This window comes from Nematostella vectensis, chromosome 1 (genome assembly GCF_932526225.1).
Source record: "Nematostella vectensis chromosome 1, jaNemVect1.1, whole genome shotgun sequence".
Lineage (NCBI taxonomy): Eukaryota > Metazoa > Cnidaria > Anthozoa > Actiniaria > Edwardsiidae > Nematostella > Nematostella vectensis.
The window spans coordinates 11,098,879-11,111,762 of NC_064034.1; the positions used below are offsets into that span (position 1 = coordinate 11,098,879).

General features: G+C 40.0%; 1 protein-coding gene across 1 annotated transcript; it reads left to right on the top strand.

The window, feature by feature from the left end:
- The first annotated feature begins 1,115 nt into the window (after positions 1-1,115).
- Positions 1,116-11,609, top strand: LOC5505236. Its single transcript, XM_001626038.3, has 20 exons — positions 1,116-1,221; positions 1,415-1,549; positions 2,497-2,553; positions 2,950-3,000; positions 3,331-3,443; positions 3,596-3,661; positions 3,744-3,814; positions 4,182-4,368; positions 4,563-4,695; positions 5,018-5,101; positions 5,243-5,329; positions 5,447-5,531; positions 5,611-5,673; positions 5,747-5,871; positions 6,456-6,558; positions 6,842-8,089; positions 8,439-8,892; positions 9,205-9,347; positions 10,438-10,691; positions 10,827-11,609. The coding sequence occupies exons 2-20, from the start codon at positions 1,443-1,445 to the stop codon at positions 11,368-11,370; spliced, it is 3,975 nt and encodes a 1,324-aa protein (XP_001626088.2). The 5' UTR covers positions 1,116-1,221; positions 1,415-1,442; the 3' UTR covers positions 11,371-11,609.
- The last annotated feature ends 1,275 nt before the right edge of the window (positions 11,610-12,884 follow it).

Consider the following 12,884-nt stretch of genomic DNA (forward strand, 5'->3'; position numbering starts at 1 on the left):
AAACCTACAACTCGGACGTAAAAAAAATGAATGAGGTAAAACTGTGTTTCCGACGTTCACAAAACATACTTTACCTAAGTCTAAACGTCTAAAAATATATATTTGTTTTCAAAACAACATCAATGTAAAATGTCCCTTCGTTTTTAATTATATTCGAAGTTACATCAAGGCCATCTCTGTTCTCTTACTTGGACATTTGACCTAGCTTATAAGTTTACGTGTGAAATTTATTAGCATTTTGTCACGTAAACTGTCAAGCTGAATGCATTATTATCTTTTATTACTACAATTTTCAATCAAACGTCAAATGAAACTGTCAGCGATTTCTTAATAAAATAAACAAAAATGCAGACCCACCCACTCAGGCCCGTACCCAGGATTTTTCTTAATTCGGGAGGGGGGTGCGAAATCCGAAAAAAAGTGGACCTAATTTTCCCGGGGGGGGGGGGGGGGGGGGGGGGGGGGGGGGAGGGAGTTCTCTGATAAAAATCTAACCACCTCCGAATGAACAAAAAGGGATTTTTTTACGCCTTTGCAGTATCTCCACGGGACGTTTATTGTCGGATTTGGCTACATACCAGAGTGATCTAGCTTATGATTTTTAGTTTTTTCTTCAAATAGCACGTCTATTGAGAACCAAATATGGACTTTCAGCCGTTGTGTGTGTGTGTGTGGGGGGGGGGGGGGGGGTGTTCGCACCCCCTCCACCCTCCTGGGTACGGGCCTGCCATGCCACTATGTGTCGAATATTGAACACAGCGAATAAAATATTTCTAACCTTAATCTGAAATAAAATCGCTGACGAAGTATCCTAATTCCCGTGGTTAGTCGAATGTGTGGTAAATCTGGTAGTCTTTTTATTTACACTTTGAAAAATGTAAATAAACTTTTCGTTTCACTTTCCTAAAATAACTATATCCTTTACTGATATCTTAACTTTAGGGCTAGTGGAATCAGGTTTTGCTTTTTTAGATGGTAGACCGGGAAACGGGATTTATCAACCGAGCAACGGAAACGAGATTTATAGACCTTCTCATCTTTTTCCTGAGTGCATTCTGCTGGGCGGCCTGTGTTTTGGCCTCGCTCCCAGACTACCCGCGTGGTACTGGGGCCGGGTAGCTTTGCGCGGCATTTTCGTTTGTGTTTGTTTTCTTATAAAAGTGGAAGTTGATTTTCGACTCTAAATTGAGCACTTTATTGCATCAGATGTGATCCCAAAAGGTATGAAAGATGTAGAATAAGGTCTGAGTTGTATTTAAGGGTTTATATATGGTACGGTAGCGTAACACAGTTGAGTTATGTGCTCGATGGCATCAACAATTTCTTTCACGATAAGACGCGAGCGAATATTTTTGCACCTTATAGACTTTGTTCGTCACTGATTTTAGCCTTTGATGTTTGATTGCTATCGCAGGAACGGTGCTGTTGGTATTGTGTATAATATGGAGTGTGTTAGCAACCCAAGAATCCTTCCTCCAAAGCCATCGGCATTCTTTACTAATGGGAATAGGACACAGGGGCCAAATCACTCTCCGAAATCACAATGGAGGTATTTGCTAGTAGTTATTTGTTGCGAGACATAGACGTATTTTTAGATATTGCTAAGTTCTAGCTCATTACAACCATGGTTTATCCGAAGTTTCAACTCAGGTTTAAGCCTCAATCAAACGAAGACGAGTGTCTATGTAAGTTCCAACTCTAATCACAGGTAGCCCAGGCAATGGTTTTGAAGCTATTTTGTAGCTTGTAGTTTGTAGCGTCTTATAACGATTTGGGGGTAGTCTTCCTCGTGAAATATACAGCTTCACTCACTCTACTAAGGAAAGAAACAAGGTTGGAGGCGCCTTTTTCGGTAGCACTCAAATCCTGTCCAAATTCGCGAGGAAAATACAACAAACGAAATATTTTTATCTCATTGACCTATGCCAGGGTACAAACATTCTATATGGCGCCTCCAACCTTGGTTCTTTCCTTAGTAGGGTGAGTGAAGCTGTATATTTCGCGAAGAAAACCACCCCCAAATGGTTATCAGACATACATTTGGTAACAACAAGACATGTTCTAAGTTTTAAGGCAATTTTATTGGCAACATTTTACAAAAAATCGCTACTCCAATCCACTTGTTTTACCTCTACTACAAACAGCCGATTCCAAGCTACGAACAAGTTCAAAACCATTGCCTGGGCTGCCTGTCTTATCTTAAACAATTGATCTTGCATTTACAGTCTTAACATCTCTCTTTGATTATCTCTCATTCATAAAAGTTTTGACTGTAAATTTTCGCCGTCTCGTCAATGAGTGTAGTAGGCTTGGGTCATTTTCAGTGTTTGTACACTACTTGGACATAACAACGGGTACATTAAACATACTTACTCTTTCTCCTTTATCTTAACTGCAGCACAGTGCTCCTGGTATACTGGTGTGCCTACTTTGATTGTAACGGTTTCAGTTCAGCATATGATAATGAATTCTGTAACAAAGTGCACTTTTTTATAGCCAAAATCCTGTAACAGTCGAGCCCTTCAAGTTTCCTCCCACTACCCACATTCTATGGTAAGAGACACGTTCAATGAATGAAGAGCCTATGTTTGCAATTCTCCTGAGTTTCCCTAATAAGGTCACCATACAAATGGTGTTACCCTGAATTTAGGCTTGATAGTCTTCTCTGCTTTACCAAACCTAAATGTTTTTTTTTTTTTTTATTGACAAAGATCACTGACATTGTTTAGTTTTGGAGGAAACTGTAGATACAAGTGAAATTTCTGATGAACACTTAAAAGTACACCAAAACCTAGTGGTAAAGCCCTAAAGAAGTCTTAATAAAGACAAGTGTTTTGAGTCAACTACTAGTTTCTGAAGTTTTCTTTTCAGGACTGCTTGGGTGTTTTGCTAAATGAAGTTTAGATTTGTTCTACTAACTGATATCAACTTATTCTGGGTTGTTTTCAGGGACAGGAGACCACAGGGTGACCATGAGCTCTTGCATCTTTATTCTAGGAGGTAAACTTTTAAATGTTGTCCTTTTATTATTTAGTGATTCCAGAAAACAAATCATACAACCCACACAGAGGCTATTGGTAGTTCCTAGGGATATGTTAAGTCTTTCAGCCCTAGTAACCAGCTAAAAATAACTTAGTCACTCTGCAGTCACTCTATTTTGTCAAATTCCAAGGAGTAAATTTGATTTATCCAAGACTGAAATATGTACAGTATTAAAAACAAAAGTAATACAATTTTACCTATTGACCTATTTATGAAATGTAATGACAGTATGGCCTTTCATTACATATGTTTAACATACGCAGTTAACATCTGCTTCTTTCTTGGTAGAAACATGAGGGTGATGGTCAATGAGCAGACTCTGCGGCTTGCCGTGCGACACCTAAATCAATCAGCATCCCCCTTCAATTCCTTCCTGATAGGCTCATTATCTGTAGACTCACGTAAGTCCAACAACTCTGATAGGTCCCTGTTTGATTATCTTGAAAGCTTACTAATACCTTTTAACCAAACACCAAATTATCAGTCCAACAAGTTTGCATCTTCATAATTAGATTGATGGATTCACCATTTTCTTATTGCCTTTTGTGTGTAGGAGAAGAAGGCCTGGCTCTACATATTGACAGGTTTGATCCTGGAAGAGAAATAGCAGAGCGGGATGGTGAGAGAAATATGACAGGATTTTGTTTTAAAACGTTAATTATATGCCATTTTTTGATTAACAGTACTTTCTTTTATGTCAGGGAGTGCAAAAGGAGCAAAATACAAAGTACCAACAACTATTGTACCTGGTGATCAAGTAATTCCAATTAGGGTAATAAATGTGACTGGAGCCTTGCAAGGAGCTGACCATTTGCAACTGATGGGTTGATGACAAAAATAAAATAGAAGTGAACTTTGGTACAGTCAAATTTCAGAGAAAATATGGAAAAAGGAAAGAAAACATCAGCTCCTCATCAAGTATCAACTTGTCAGTTGCTTGTGTTTGTTGTGTCAGTTGATTGTGTTGAGGTTTAGTTTGTGAATTGCCAAGCTGATATTTTTAGTAGCACTTAAAAAATTCAATCAAAATGGTGTTGCCTAGATTGCAAATTATTTTTTTTATCAATGACAAGTGAGTTGTAGTTGGTTGTGATTTACAGTGTATAACTAAAAGTTACCAAATGTTTTCTCTCATGTAGTTTATTAAAGGACTGATTGGAGCTGAAAACTCTGTCACACATTCAAAAGAGGAATTTGATCGGGCTTTGATGGTCCTACATAGCAGGATTACTGGAGAAGATGCTCTGACTCTAACAAACTTCATCAGCTTTAAGGCCTGTTGTCATGCTCACAGTGGCGATGATGAAGTCATACTCAACTTGCACTGTAAGTTTACTTCAATCTTTCCTACCAATTTGGAAACCTAATACAGGAAACATGCAGTCTGAGAAACACTACACAATTTTGAATAATGACAGTTTTCGATGTTGAAAATTAATAAATGTAATGTTGAAAACTGATAACAAAGTTCATAAACTTCCAAGCCCACCTTGCCTAACTGTCTCATGTTTTATTCATAGTTGGAGCAGTTACCATGGAAACTGGTATCCTAGCCATTCCTGTTACCCCAGTCCCCATTATACCAACAGCTTTAGCCAGGAACCTGGCAGGACCACTGCGCTTGAGTGAAGTCCATGGAGTCCCTAAGTGTGGGTGAGTATACGAAAGATAGATATACTTAGAACTTAGATATACCAAAACCTTTATACATGGCCAATCTCTTTCAAACTATCTCTTGAAGCATGTTTCAAAGAGTATCAGGTTTTTTGCTTCTTACTAATTAAAAATGTGAAAAGGAAACCACTGTTGATGTAAATAGTTTATGTACCATACAGTGGGCAAAAATTACAAAAACAAAAAAGAAGAAGAAAAAATGAAATTCCCCCCTCTCTCTTTTCATGCCCCCTCTTCAAGACAAATGACAAAAGTTCTAATGAACTTTTAATATTAACCAAGCCAAACATGTTTTCTGCAGGTTTCTTACCATGGATAATACCAGGAAGCTATTGCTCCTCTTGGAGTCAGATCCCAAGGCTTTTTCCCTCCCTCTTATAGGAGTGTAAGTTATACAGTACTGTACCATGGAACTAATGGCTGATTGTTGTTAATGGGTCAGAGCCAACTCTTGAGAAAAGTGCCTTATTACTCATTGCTTGTCAATCATTTACTGATGCCCACATAATTGTTCTTTCACATTTAGCTGGGTAAGTGGCTCTTTCACAGTTCATCATCCATTTGTGTGGGCATGCTGTATCAAGTTCCTGAATTGCAAATCCATCAAAGAAAGGTACTCTCACACCTCCCTGGAAAATAATTATATTTACTATAACCTTCAGGTGTCCTACTGAAAGCTTTGTTCAAACACAATATGTATATGTGTAACACTATGTTTACCTCTCTGTAGGGTGGTTGCCGCTCCTAACACATTCCTTCTTGTGCATTACTCGCCTGCTAATGCAGCTCCCATCTTCTGGGAATGTGCCCCACAGGTAAGTCATAGCTGACTTGAAAATCGCAAGGAATTTCCATTGATATGCAGTGCTCAAACCTTCTGTGTTTAATTACTAGGAACAGTCTAGCACTGGTCCCTTTGAACTCTACAGCTGTTATGAAAATCTACATTTTGAAGTGGTAAGAGGCTAGATGTTAAAGTCTTTAATGTAAATTGTGCTTGTGTCTTAAATGGAAATATTGTGTCTTTTAGCCTTTCAGTGACAAGTTTTCAGAACCCTTGCGTTTTGACCTACTACCCTGTGGTGACAACACTAACAGAAACCTGTTTGATCAAGCCGTCATAAGCTGGAACAACAAGAGACAGAGCTCAAACTGGTATGGAAGTACTCTACTGCAGGTTTCCTACTGTGCCAACATCTATCAACCAGGCGTAATTCATGATTCATATTAGATAGAACTCAAAATAAAATAAAAATGTTTTTCTCAGGTATTTTGAGAATGTGTAAAGTGTCCTTTAAAAGCTGGCATCCTTAGGGTAGGGTTCTACCTTGCTACACTTAACTTTACAGCCAAATCTACATGAATGAACATGGAGACACTTATCCAGATGATGAGGCTAAGCTGGAACATTCTTTATATGATAGTTTGCCTTATCTGACCTATGGTATAGGCATCTCAAGTGAAAAAAAAGGCTTTTTTTCAATTTCGGGCTTCCTGTGGCATATTCAAGAAAGAGTGGGGCCTGGGTCAGTGAAAAGAGGGATTTTTCTTTCATTTCTTATCTCCCCCTCCCTTCTTTTGGCTCCCAGTTTCAGTTCAACTCACCACAGGAACCCCGATTCATAAAAATACTGAGAGTAAAAAACACTCGAGATGCCTGCAGAAGAGGCTATGAATTGTGTTGTTCAAAATGGTTTGGAATTGTGTACCTCTCACTAGAAACTACATTTATTTCCCAGTGAGACCCAGCAACCAGTTACCCATGAAACATCAAATTCATACCTACAAGATGGCAGCCTGATACCTCGTCCCTCACCTTCGCCACACCCACAGGCAAGACAGGTTGGTGATACATACACCCTTTTCCATCTGCTTTCTTTGCTACCTTTAAATGAAGGCATTATCCATGGCCTTGTCTTTCTTCGTCTTTCCATCAAGTTCTACATTCCAGATAATCTACAAAATTAAAACGAGTTGGGAATTTAGCTTCATCAATTTCTTTTTATTTTATTGGCAAGTTGACTGCATAATCCAGAATTGTAAAAGAACTTGACCAAAATACCCATGCCAGTCATGTTATGTGGTACAGTCTTTGCTAAATAGTGCAAATTTCCTCTTTCACCAGAATCCATTATTTGTGCCGGAAGTACCCGAAGTGTCATTATCTCTAAGCTTTGAAGATACAAATACAAGGAAGCTCCAAGAAAATGCAAATGTGAAAGAATTAGAGATTCCAGTTGTCTGTTTTCCTGAGTTGAAAAAACAAACCAGGCAATCCAGGAACTCCTTCCCTAACAAAGAAAATGTTTTCTCAGAACCTAGGAACTTTGGAAAGCAGGTTATTTCCAATGCTAGAAATTCCCCAAATAGGGAGCCCCTAAAGCAGATTACAAGAGACAATCAATCTCAGAACACCCCTGTGTTGCCAAGCAAGAGAGGGAAAAACATAAACCCGCACTCTAGGGGCACAGGTAGACCTGCAAGAGGGAGAGGGAGAGTCTCGGACAGGTCCAGCTCTACACCTGTTATTCATAGGCCAAAGACGCAAGGCAACCTCCAGTCCACACAGTCAAATGGGACAGAGCAGGGGGAGGCACCAGTTAATTGCTGTCAAGATTATCAATTTGAAGACAACTATGCTGCTGCTCCATATAAGCCATGCGCTAGCTCACCAACTCAATCAAAGGCATCAGATGACCCATCCCTTCCAAAAAAGGGGACACCAGATGACCTATCCCTACCAAATAAGAGGGCATCAGATGACCTATCCCTACCAAATAAGAGGGCATCAGATGACCTATCCCTACCAAATAAGAGGGCATCAGATGATCACCCATCCCTACAAAATAACGCCGACCCTGCCCGGTGTGACTCTCAGATCCAAAGAGGAGAAAAGCTCCAGGATTTCCATTCTCAGCCAATCCCAGTCACTAAGGGGAGCAGAAACACAGAAACTAAGGTATCACCAAGCAGGTTCCAGGATTCAGGAGTTGGAGATTTAACAATTGACTGGACAAGGAATGATGGCTCGCCAGGAAGTCTTGCTGTGATGAGTGGCGTTTTGCCAGGAAGCGATGCTGTGATGAGTGGTGGTTTGCCAGGAAGCGATGCTGTGATTGACGGTTTGCCAGGAAGCGGTGCTGTGATGAGTGGTGGTTTGCCAGGAAGCGATGCTGTGATGAGTGGTGGTTTGCCAGGAAGCGATGCTGTGATTGGTGGTTTGCCAGGAAGCGATGCTGTGATTGGCGGTTTGCCAGGAAGCGGTGCTGTGACAAGTATTCACAGTGAGGCGTCTCTTCAATACCTTGACCCATATACCATGCTCAAGCAACAGGAACAACTAAAAGAGCAAATAAAAGAGCTTCAAGAGCAGGTACTGTGCCTGTAATATAAAATTGCTGTTTAATTCATAGTTTTCACAATCTGTTACTGAGGAACTATAGCCTTAACTTGTGTGTCAGACAAAACAATACAACAAAAGAAGTGGGGAAAGGACATGTATAACACAAATGTTACTAGACATGTATAATGGGAAATACATTTCTGCAAATTAGTTCATGTGGCATGAAAGCAAGGGTAAGTAAGTAACATATCTGCCATATCTGCAATGAGCGCAAGGGATACTGGGTACATACTCTCATGTCCATGCTGCATGATAATATAGGGAAAGGTAATGTATTGTTCAGTTTCGCTACAATGTGTCCAAATTTTTTTCTGTCCAGATCAAACTTCTTCAATTCCAACAGCAGAACCTCTCAACTGCTAGCGTGCCAACTGAAACGCCACCCCTACCAGCCAGCTGCCCATCAACAGTCCCAGCAGTCACCAGGGTGACCATGTGCACAAATACTGGTGCCAGCCTGATGCTCAGCTCTCCCATCCGCGTAAATGGAAAAAAGTCAGCTGCTACATCACCTATTAAAGAACCTGAGAGTGGAACAGATCACATGAAGTTGAATTCAAATAACACATCCACTGCTTCTCCCACTTACCCAGATCAAAGCGGAGAATCACTAGTGCTTAATGCTGAGGATGCGAGGCAGGCTATGATCTCTGAAGACCCCAACACAACTTTGGCTTCATCTGTCCATGCAGTTGATTTCCATAGCTACATAGGAAGTCCCGAGGCCACTGAGAGGAGGATGGATAAGAATAGCTTCTTGAGCCCAGTCTTAGGTGAGACCTTATGATAAGCTCTCCTTTTTGGCCTATAAATACAAATCCATAACTCTTAGTGACCAAGTGTGCAGGCTCTATGGGAACTTATTGACCTGATTTTCATTGTCTTATGGCCTAAAAGAGTAAAGCTTGTGAGTCATTAAATGCAAAATCAAGGCTCCATTAGAAGCTCCATAACTGTATACTGTAATAACTTACTGCACGTGTGAAGGAAAAAATTCCAATAAGTGGCCTGCCCCTGGTCGGTGTTGATCAGTCTGTCGGTCGGTTGGTCTGTCATTGATTTTAACCATTTTTCTGATTATTCAGGTGAAAGTGCAAGTCTAATAATGGACGATGATAGGACTGGTGATGAGTCTGGGGGCCCAAAACTACAGCAACAAGCAATACAGGATTCGCATTTTGAAGACTTGCTGCAGAAGAATGAAAAACTCTTCTATGACAATCTTTTGGTATGACTTTTTTTTACTAAAAAACAATACTAATATCAGATAAATTGATGTCTGAGATTTTAGACATCATTACTACAGGGTGGATCATGTGCACTTTTTATAATGCGTTGATTTTATTGTTTTTCAAACTAGAATATTATTTGACCACAAACCTGCTTTCCAGTTTAAAAAAGTGAAGAACATTGGTTAGTATTCCTAAAGAAGTCCTAAGATCTTGAAGAATTTAACTTTTTCCAGTCAAATGTTGCGCGCATGCGAAGTCAGAAATGTACATTTCGCAACAATTTTGTTGTTGATTTGAAAAGAGAGGCAGCAATTTGAGGTCATCAGCCAGCTCATTTAGAGAAATAGCACGTAAATAGCTAAAATTATTCAAAGGTCGGAGCGCTGCGTCCAAAATAGTCGTCCAAAATACAATCATCAAAGCAAAATACAAGCGATGTGATTCTAGGAATTCCCGTGCCCAAGATCAGCTACTAAAATAAGGGAGTTCAGTGCGAATCGAGACATGACATCCATACAAAACGGAACTCCTGTTCACAAAGCTAATGTTACTTATCAAATGTTGCCAACAAAACTTTCCAAATTCAATAGAAAGGGACGAATTACCAGCCAATTAACCTAACCATGAACCGATAGAAAGTGTTTAGAGTATTTTGAACAAGTCAAGTTACAGTGATCGCATCGCGACGACGATAAAATAACTAAACATAAAAATTGTAATAAATAATAAAGGCGGCCACTATGGCTATTGATTTTTCGTATTCACACACTACCATAAAAGTTTTTTATCATTGTCATGCTGTTTTGTAAGACTTGTTTTTTTACTCAACTAAAAAAGTACACGAGAAGTGCACGAGCTTTTTATCCACCCTGTAATCAATAACGTCTACTGTGTAATCCCATTTTAATATTAGTTATCACCCATGATAATGTGAAAGCTTATTTGGAAATTATGTACCAACTTCTTATTGATGTCCCTTTGTTTCTCCCTGATTAGTTAATCAGTTAAAGTATGCATGAGTGTCAAGCTCTGGTTATGTAGCCAAAAAGTTTCTTTGAATACCATGTTGGACTATTTCTATGACAGGCAAATGCAAGGGAATTTCTTTGCAAGCAAGTAGAAGGTGAAAATGAATCATCACACAAGTCGCAGACTGATAAGTCATCCAGCAGAGAGCAAGTTGTGTCTTCTGTCCTTGAATCCAAAAAGCAAGAAAAGTTTGAGGAACAAGAACCTAGAGAGCAAACAAGGGTACATGAGCCCACTACAGAGGAGGTGATACAAGCCACGATGAAAGAGCTGGAAAAAATCAGATGTGGTAACAGCAGCAAAGAACATAGGTATGTATGCTTGGACAATCATCAGTGAATTAAAATTACTTATCAAGAATACTAATATTTGTATGCCGCTCATCATCATCGCCATTTATCGTCTTATTTCTAGTAATATTGTGTGTTTTTCTTCTTTTGATATAGGACACAAACAAATGGTCGTGACGAAACATTTTCAAGATCTGCTTCAATGAATGCTATCCCAAATCATCCATGCATTAATTATGTCTCTCTTGCGCTGGATGAAACCATGGATGAAGTCAGCGATGCAGATGCCATTGCCTTGAAGTATCTTACAAGCGAACAACTACAGGATTTGCATCAAGCTTCACACAAACAGGGAAAGACAGTTGCTGGACATCATGGATATGGAAGCCAACATAACTTGTTCAGGTCGAGCCCTGTTGATTTCACCATAACCAATTTATCTATGGCAACACAACATTACCTGGAAAAGTACAACTTGGTGGCTAGAAAATTGAGTGAGGAAAGGAGAGAACAATCACATGCAATAGACAGTGGTTCAAAACCTGCTCACAGGAAATGCAGTGTTGATAGTACTAGTAAGACTTCACAGCTTTTGCAATGTCTTACCCCACCGCCTAGTCCTGATCCACAGCAGTTTAAAAGCGCACCACCAAAAGTGCTGGACATCGACAGACTTCGCAAGCTTCCTAAACTGTTTTAGTGGGCATTATATACTCATGTTCTCGATCAAAACTGTGAATGGTCATAGGTAAAATTTGTAGAAAATTTCATTTAATATATATATATATATAATTCCCATTTGAAATGTTCCACTCAGAGAATCCATGTATTGATGTATTGTAACTCATAGTGGGTTTGATATGAACAAGCAAAATGAGATTCTCATTGAAGCAGTCATCGTTAAGACAATATATAATAAAATGATTGCTATTCTGCAAATATTCTTTTCAGTTTATTGTATCCATCCTTTGATAACATCTAATTGAATGATTCTTTCCAACCCACACCGATTGGTCATCATAATTACCAGGCAGGTCCTTAACCATGCGGATAGCCTTATATGGGTGACGGGCGATTTCAACCCACTGGGGAAGATCCCCACTGGTTTTAACAAACAGACCCAAGATTTTACAAGATCCTTCGCAGCTCCCGAAAATCAGCGCCAGTGACTATTGTTGTGTCTTTGTACTTCAGAGACAGACTTCTAGAGACAGCTGCTTACGTAACTTCGGCTTACGAGCTTTTCATGGCAAAATGTGTTCTCAGCGTCCTCGCGAGAAGTTCTATACTTTCATGAATGTTTTAAGCCATCAATGAGTACCTCTCCCTGAAAACTTCACACCGCCATATCAACAAAAAACCCTGGAATACATTTCAGGTGAAGCCCTGGATTGCAAAAAGGCAACAGTCCCTAGCTAAGTTTAGGAAAACCTCCCCTGTGTTCAAGCTTTGGCGCAACAAAGTAGCGAGTGCAATTGCGAAAAGCGAAAAATCTTACTATGCCTGCAAAGTGAAGAACCTAAAAACACCAACCCAAGACGCTGGTGGAAGGAAGAGATAATTTCTGGTCTTGCAACCATGGGGAATGGTACAGACAACTGATTGTGGTTGACATTGGCAATCTCAATATAGAGACCTTGTGTCATAGAATTAACCGGTATTTTACTGGTCAGACTTCCTCATTCACCCCTCTGACTAATGCGATCATTGCAGCTATTGATGTTCACGAGATCCCTCCGAGCTATTCGTCACCGAGGGTGAGGCGTACACGACACTCACAGTCAAGACCAAGTCCCCTGGTCCGGATGCCATCCCAAATGTAGTTCTAAAGACCTTTGCCTTCGAGCTCGCACCAGTCCTCGCTGATGTCTTTAATGCTCTCTACTCGAGAGTGCAATCGTGCGCTAATTGCCGCAGGGGGGTGGCCTAGGGGGCCCGGGCCTCCCCCCTTTCAGCAGCCAAAAATACAGTAACTGTATGAGACATTATCTAAAATACAGGAGAAAATGCCCTTGAAAGTTCCTTTTGGGCCCCCTTCTGTTAAAAATCCTGGCTACGCCGCTGTGCCGAAATTCTTGTCGAAATAGACTCATTTGAGATTCTAGCCCGAGTATCAGGCGATTTTATTTTTCAGAAGTTGGAAAGGAAAATTAAAACTAATACATTTTCGGTATATACTTCAAACTTTAATGATTCTGTCGATGTCACTGTTGG

Bases quoted from the DNA above. Each gene is read 5' to 3' on its own strand.
- LOC5505236 (XM_001626038.3), top strand. From the start codon at position 1,443: ATGGAGTGTGTTAGCAACCCAAGAATCCTTCCTCCAAAGCCATCGGCA. The intron at 5,532-5,610 runs GTAAGTCATAGC...TTTAATTACTAG, and splicing joins TCTGGGAATGTGCCCCACAG to GAACAGTCTAGCACTGGTCC. The intron at 8,090-8,438 runs GTACTGTGCCTG...TTTTCTGTCCAG, and splicing joins TAAAAGAGCTTCAAGAGCAG to ATCAAACTTCTTCAATTCCA.